Raw genomic sequence first — 8,326 nt, 5'->3', positions numbered from 1 at the left:
TGGACGTGCAGACCGCGTGAGACGACGCTTCATCCAGTCCCAAACATGCTCAATGGGGGACAGATCCGGAGATCTTGCTGGCCAGGGTAGTTGACGTACACCTTCTAGAGCACGTTGGGTGGCACGGGATACATGCGGACGTGCATTGTCCTGTTGGAACAGCAAGTTCCCTTACCGGTCTAGGAATGGTAGAACGATGGGTTCGATGACGGTTTGGATGTACCGTGCACTATTCAGTGCCCCTCGACGATCACCAGTGGTGTACGGCCAGTGTAGGAGATCGCTCCCCACACCATGATGCCGGGTGTTGGCCCTGTGTGCCTCGGTCGTATGCAGTCCTGATTGTGGCGCTCACCTGTACGACGCCAAACATGCATACGACCATCATTGGCACCAAGGCAGAAGCGACTCTCATCGCTGAAGACGACACGTCTCCATTCGTCCCTCCATTCACGCCTGTCGCAACACCACTGGAGGCGGGCTGCACGATGTTGGGGCGTGAGCGGAAGAAGGCCTAACGGTGTGCGGGACCGTAGCCCAGCTTCATGGAGACGGTTGCGAATGGTCCTCGCCGATACCCCAGGAGCAACAGTGTCCCTAATTTGCTGGGAAGTGGCGGTGCGGTCCCCTAGGGCACTGCGTAGGATCCTACGGTCTTGGCGTGCATCCGTGCGTCGCTGCAGTCCGGTCCCAGGTCGACGGGCACGTGCACCTTCCGCCGACCACTGGCGACAACATCGATGTACTGTGGAGATCTCACGCCCCACGTGTTGAGCAATTCGGCGGTACGTCCACCCGGCCTCCCGCATGCCCACTATACGCCCTAGCTCAAAGTCCGTCAACTGCACATACGGTTCACGTCCACGCTGTCGCGGCATGCTACCAGTGTTAAAGACTGCGATGGAGCTCCGTATTCCACGGCAAACTGGCTGACACTGACGGCGGCGGTGCACAAATGCTGCGCAGCTAGCGCCATTCGACGGCCAACACCGCGGTTCCTGGTGTGTCCGCTGTGCCGTGCGTGTGATCATTGCTTGTACAGCCCTCTCGCAGTGTCCGGAGCAAGTATGGTGGGTCTGACACACCGGTGTCAATGTGTTCTTTTTTCCATTTCCAGGAGTGTATGTCAAATTATCGGTGTAGACTTCGTCTGCACTACTCTGGCACATTGTGAACGATGACAATGTACTGAACAAAAAAAGAAAATAAGTAACAATCTTAAATATGTTCTATCTCGGAAACCACTCAGAACAGTGCATATGTCCACATGAAGTTTTTTGCTACAAATGATCTTTTTTGTCATATCCCTGAATATTGACGATTCATCCTGCGACAACCTGTGTATTGTGTTTAATTTTTTATTTATTCATTTATCCTGAACAGATTAATACCTTCAGGCGTCCTCTTACATCAGACCAAAGTAATTACAGAGCTTATTAAAATCACAGTTACTTAAAAAATTACAAACTTTGTAATATGATATCTCTTCTTCTTCTCTCTGCATGTATTGTGTGTGTGTGTGTGTGTGTGTGTGTGTGTGTGTGTGTGTGTGTTAGGGCTTATGGGCGCTCAACATCGAGGTCATCAGCGCCCTGATACACATTAAAAGGAACGAATGTGGACAGACCTAATAAAACTGAAGCACACACACAAAGAAAGCAGGAAAAGAAGGAAAATGTTACATAAGAAAGTAAAACGTAAGGAAAGGGAAATTGTCATTGGCTGGCCACTTACATAAAATATGGGCGAGCTTGTCACACAGTGAGCAAATTAAGACCCTCTCCCTAAAATATTTGTAAAAACATTTGACACGGCACAGAACTTTAAAACTTTAACCACATTCGTCCGAGTGTTTCCTAAAAGAGATGGCACGTCCGCTGGAAAGTTAGCCGCGGCCCGATGGTCAGAAAATAAAACGCAATCCAATAAAACGTGGCGCACAGTGACCTGGACGCCACAAACACCACACATTGGAGGGTCCTCTCGCCGGAGCAGGAAGCCATGCGTCATAGGGTTGTGGCCTATCCGAAGCCGAGTGAGGAGAAACTCGTCCCGTCGACGGGGCTGAAGGGAAGCACACCACACACGCGTTGTGGGCTTGACTAAACGGAGCTTATTGTCAGTCACTTCCAGCCACTCATCCTCCCACCGACGCATGACTCGTGAGCTCAACAGCGAGGTGAGTGTGTGCAGGGGGATAGCACACTGAAATACTTGTGGATCGAGACACCCCTCCTTGGCTGCGAGATCTGCCCTTTCATTCCCAGCAATGCCAATGTGCCCCGGAACCCAGCAGAAAACCACCACCTTCCCCAGTCGCTGTAGGTGGAGGAGGGCATCCTGGATGGTCTGGACTATTTTATCTGCTGGATACAAACGTTGCAATGAGTGAAGGGCACTTAGTGAATCGGAACAGACAAGGAATTTAGGACAGGAAGAATGTCTCATCTGCTCCAGAGCCCTCAAGATCGCAGACAATTCTGCATCAAAGACAGTAAAAGTTGGAGGCAGTCGAACCTTGAGGACACGATCCGGAAAAACAACAGAGCAACCAACGGAATCCCCTTGTTTCGGCCCATCCGTAAAAACAGCTACATAGACGTGTTGCTCTGATAAAATGGAAAAAATGCTGCATTAAAAACGGTGGCAGGAGTGCAATCTCTCTTGCACTGCACCAAATCTAAAATCACTCTCGGCCTCTCCAGTAACCAGAGTGGCAGCGGTTAAAATCCAGGATTTGGGGTTGTACAGAATCCACACCGAGGGATTCTAGCACACATTGCACACGGATCCCAAACGGCAATGTAGCCTGGGGACGGTGGGAAAAAAGGCAGACCAGAGGTGGATGAGATCAATACGTTGAGCAGGCGAGGTTGGAACTGCAAGAAACTTACAAGCCTGGCGCACCAGCAGGAGCTGCCGCCAGATGGTAAGTGGCGGAGGCATTCGCTAGTTACACTCTCTTGATTGAAACTGCTGAATTTCCTCAGACTTCCTAAATATCTTCTAGTCCATTGGATAATAATTATCACCAATTTTGGTAATATGTCAGTAGTAGAACAAGGGCGGCGCCACCCCACTCTGCATTGTCGCCAAATGTATGCAAGATGGCGGATCCAAGATGACGGCGATACATATGGCAACATCGCAATGACGTCATGGTGGGAAGTTCAAATTTTGGCGGGAAGATAGGTCAACTGGGCTACCTTCATTAACCTAACCCCCTCCCCTCCCCCTCCCCCCTCCACTAGAAAATGGCAGGAAGTTCAAATCCCAGCAGGACAATGCAACACACAACAGCTACCTCCACCAACCTAAGAAAATGGCGGGAAAATAGGTCACATGGGCTACCTCCACTAACCTCTTCCTTGGAATTGGCTGGAAAATGACTCATCCTGTGCTGGATAGGATGGATGTAAGTCTTTATTAAACAGTCTTTATTTAACACTTTCAACACTGCCTTCTTTACACCCGGCACTTGGTTCTGAACTGGCATATTTAATGGATGTTTGAAATTATATTGCAAAGAACAGAAAAATGATATGAATATGGTTCCTGCATCATTTAAAAGGAAAAAGTAAGAGCTTTACATAAATGTGAGTTTATTTTACAATATAAAATACAAATGGTTGTAATAATTAAAGAAGAAAACACAAAAATATCGTCGATAAAAAAGTTTTACATGATCTCTCTCTTGAGTAATGCCATTATTACTGTATCTAAATTTAAAAGAAATTATCACTGGACTGTCTAACTGCAGTATTAAAGTTCAGATGTAGTTAGCCTTTGTGTGAAAGTCCTGGAAACACTGTGGGTCGCAAAGGTCAAAGCCACAGTCCTTGCACCACCATCCACTTTCCTTCCTGATGCACTTACCAGTCTCTTTCTTCCCCCTGTCTGAACATACTTTGCAATACCTAGTAGTATTCACCTTGTTTGCAGTGGGTGGGACCTTCTCTGGAAAGTGCCTTGCAAATGTCCTCTCAATTTGTGAGGATGAAGCGGCTTGTTGCTGAAAAATATTTCCGCCCTTCTCGGCCAATTTTTTCTCCACTCTGTGAATAAAGTCTACTAGGGATACATTCTTCCTAGTGTTCTCCTTATATAAAATAAAACTGTTGACAGTTGACACGATAAACAAGTGGAAAACAGCTTTTACCACCACTTCAAAGTTTTTCGGGCAAATGGATAATAGCTGGAGCACTGATCTGCTCTGTCAACCCTAGCTTTATTCTTATTGTAATCAATAATAACGGTTGGCTTTACAATTTCTGCTATTCCACCTTTGGTCCTCACTTGAATACTAGTGCTGTTAGACTTATGCTTTGTGGAAAGACAAAAAACATCTCGTTTTGACTTCCACTTCACTGCCAAGAGATGGAGTTTCCTTTGAAAAACTATCTTTTTTTTTAAATTTTAATGTTCTGAATATTCGTCGCAAACCTTTCCAGTTTTTCATTACAGTTCCCACTCCAAGAGCTTTATTTTCCCACAACATGTCCAAAAGAGATGGACTGGTGTAGTATCTATCCAATGTCCTTTGCCAAACTACTGTGAACACAACCTTTTTACAAGGTCCTGGATACTATTGTCAACACTGCGTGCAGAGCCTGTATATACATCACAGTTTAGCATACAACCAGTTGATGAATTGCAGAGAGCATACAATTTTATTCCATATTTATTGGGTTTGTTTTTCATGTATACCCTGAAGCTTGTTCTACCACGAAAGGGACACATTGCCTCATCTATTGTCAGATTCATGACTGGACGAAAACTAATTTTGGTTTATTCACAAAGAAATCAAATAAAGGCCTGACTTTGTTAAGTGGCTCGTCCTTTTCTTCGCCTCTGCTAATGAACATAGCATTGTCATTCAAGTGTAACATCGACAATGTAGCGAAAAATCGATCGCGACTCAACAATTTACTCGCAAATCCAGGCTGCGGAAACGGGTTTGTTGACCAATAATCACTGATTTTCGGCAATTTGACGACGCACACATGCAAAATAATACTTCAGTAAATCTCTTGCAATTTTACTGCCTACCACTTATGCCAAACAGAGTTTATTTTCAGGCTACCTTTGTGTTTCATTGTCGTAATAACGTTACCAGCGTACAGATTCGTTTCACTTTTGATGATCTGAATAAGGTCGTCATCAAAGAAATAACTAAAATATTGAAGCTCCTCATTGGCATCTGAAAAATGCGATGCTCCGCCGACCACCTCCTGGAAATTCGGCAGTGCTGGCTGATCGTCTGGTTCCGACCAATCTTGCTCTTTGTGCTCAGTGAGCCACACACGACCATGTACCACAGATGGTCTGTACCATTGTCTGCATAGAAAAAAAATAATGCTAAGATTGGTACTAAAAGGTACCAAATGCAAGTGAAGTAATGAACATTACTCAAAATGCGGTAATGAACTCTTCACTTTATGAGCAATTGAGAATATACATACCTGAATCATCACTTGTACTCTCGCCTGAAGAGTACGAATCCTCTTTGTCAGAATCGTCAATTTCAGATCCTGCATCTCCATAAAGTATATCTAAGATCTCTGCCTCCGTCAACTCGCTGCGCGATATTTTCACAATCGTAAACACCTGTGAATGAACGGCAGGTAACTTCGTCTTTCCAGTGATCACAGCCGCTCGCAGGATGAGATAGCCGATAAGTGCTTGCCTCTTGCGCAAGAAGAATGAAATACCTTCACATTAGTTGGCGAAACTGCTTCGGAGACGCGCTAAACGCGCTTACAGAGCCAAATAAAGGCTCGCCCGTACGGTATACGGGCGCTGTCGCCAACGTCAGGGCGGCCGCGCCCGTATGGCGTACGGGCACCGTGCTGTAAGTGTTAAACAATTTGAGGCAGTAGCTCCATCCTGTGTGTTCACCATGGGGTCTGGAGTCCTACTGCCCTAGTACACAGTACTGCCACCAGAGGGCACCATCGTCCCTCCTGTGTCATATTCCAAGAAGGCGATCTTGGGGGAAAATGGCAGGAAAAGGACTCAGGCTGTGTTGGGCTGGTGGATAGGATGGACATAAGTCTTTATTTTGCATGCAGTGTTTATTTAAACAATTTGAGGCAGTAGCTCCATCTATTGTGTTCACCATGAGGCCCGGAGTCCAACTGACCTACTATACAGTACTGCTATCAGAGGGTGCTATCGACCCATGGTGGTCTGTGGGAAAATGGTGGGAAAATGACTCAGCCTTTGCTCGGCTGCTGGAGAAAGGAAGGAGTGTACTTTATTTATTTTAGGAACAATTTATTTAGGGACAGACTCCATGTAGTTTATTTATTACACTGATACAAAACACTCACCCTAGAATGCTTGGAGGCTCAGTAAATAGTCTACAGATACATAAACTACATGTAAATCAGCCAAAATAATGCAGTACATCGATGTGCAGAGAGGCAAACAACTAGAAAATTGTCAAAATAATGCATCTAAAAGACTCTTCAAACACGCTTGCTACTCGTCAACTGTTGAAATCATGCATTGCACAGACTGCACACCTATTCACAAAATAATGCAACAGACATGAAAACAACTCATAAATTGTCAAAAGATGATTCATGTGTAATACTATACAAACATGCTCACAATGCTTAAACAGCCGAAAATAATCCAGTGCACAAACATTCAGTGCACGTGAAAAACGCTTTCGAACGATCATCAACCTCAACTACACTCCTGGAAATTGAAATAAGAACACCGTGAATTCATTATCCCAGGAAGGGGAAACTTTATTGACACGTTCCTGGGGTCAGATACATCACATGATCACACTGACAGAACCACAGGCACATAGACACAGGCAACAGAGCATGCACAATGTCGGCACTAGTACAGTGTATATCCACCTTTCGCAGCAATGCAGGCTGCTATTCTCCCATGGAGACGATCGTAGAGATGCTGGATGTAGTCCTGTGGAACGGCTTGCCATGCCATTTCCACCTGGCGCCTCAGTTGGACCAGCGTTCGTGCTGGACGTGCAGACCGCGTGAGACGACGCTTCATCCAGTCCCAAACATGCTCAATGGGGGACAGATCCGGAGATCTTGCTGGCCAGGGTAGTTGACTTACACCTTCTAGAGCACGTTGGGTGGGACGGGATACATGCGGACGTGCATTGTCCTGTTGGAACAGCAAGTTTACTTGCCGGTCTAGGAATGGTAGAACGATGGGTTCGATGACGGTTTGGATGTACCGTGCACTATTCAGTGTCCCCTTGACGATCACCAGTGGTGTACGGCCAGTGTAGGAGATCGCTCCCCACACCATGATGCCGGATGTTGGCCCTGTGTGCCTCGGTCGTATGCAGTCCTGATTGTGGCGCTCACCTGCACGGCGCCAAACACGCATACGACCATCATTGGCACCAAGGCAGAAGCGACTCTCATCGCTGAAGACGACACGTCTCCATTCGTCCCTCCATTCACGCCTGTCGCGACACCACTGCACGATGTTGGGGCATGAGCGGAAGACGGCCTAACGGTGTGTGGGACCGTAGCCCAGCTTCATGGAGACGGTTGCGAATGGTCCTCGCCGATACCCCAGGAGCAACAGTATCCCTAATTTGCTGGGAAGTGGCGGTGCGGTCCCCTACGGCACTGCGTAGGATCCTACGGTCTTGGCGTGCATCTGTGCATCGCTGCGGTCCGGTCCCAGGTCGACGGGCACGTGCACCTTCCACCGACCACTGGTGACAACATCGATGTACTGTGGAGACCTCACGCCCCACGTGTTGAGCAATTCGGCGGTACGTCCACCCGGCCTCCCGCATGCCCACTATATGCCCTCGCTCAAAGTCCATCAACTGCACATACGGTTCACGTCCACGCTGTCGCGGCATGCTACCAGTGTTAAAGACTGCGATGGAGCTCCGTATGCCACGGCAAACTGGCTGACACTGACGGCGGTGGTGCACAAATGCTGCGCAGCTAGCGCCATTCGACGGCCAACACCGCGGTTCCTGGTGTGTCCGCTGTGCCGTGCGTGTGATCATTGCTTGTACAGCCCTCTCGCAGTGTCCGGAGCAAGTATGGTGGGTCTGACACACTGGTGTCAATGTGTTCTTTTTTCCATTTCCCGGAGTGTATCAGAGGATCCAACATGCACATGCATCGACACTGCCGGGAGCCTCTGCCGGATAGATGAACGCATGCGGTGCTAGCCATTTGCTCTCACGCCACTGCCGACAGCAGCTAGCAGGTGAAAGCCATGTCTACAGTTAGAGTTCTTCAAGTGTTCTTCTGACATCACATGTCTATGTAAATAAGAGCCAAGTCACCCTCTGGACGTGCACATGTTC

The 8,326-nt window shown here is 47.5% G+C and overlaps 1 protein-coding gene across 1 annotated transcript; it reads right to left on the bottom strand.

The window, feature by feature from the left end:
- Positions 1-3,769: 3,769 nt before the first annotated feature.
- LOC126474631 (piggyBac transposable element-derived protein 4-like) lies at positions 3,770-4,764 on the bottom strand. The gene is made up of 3 exons (XM_050102109.1): positions 4,565-4,764; positions 4,160-4,387; positions 3,770-4,115 (listed from the first exon to the last, which is right to left on the bottom strand). The coding sequence occupies exons 1-3, from the start codon at positions 4,762-4,764 to the stop codon at positions 3,770-3,772; spliced, it is 774 nt and encodes a 257-aa protein (XP_049958066.1).
- Positions 4,765-8,326: the final 3,562 nt, after the last annotated feature.

This window comes from Schistocerca serialis, chromosome 4 (assembly GCF_023864345.2).
Source record: "Schistocerca serialis cubense isolate TAMUIC-IGC-003099 chromosome 4, iqSchSeri2.2, whole genome shotgun sequence".
Classification (NCBI taxonomy): Eukaryota; Metazoa; Arthropoda; class Insecta; order Orthoptera; family Acrididae; genus Schistocerca; species Schistocerca serialis.
The sequence above is the reverse complement of the archived record's forward strand: the minus strand, read 5'-3'. Positions and strand labels throughout refer to the sequence as shown.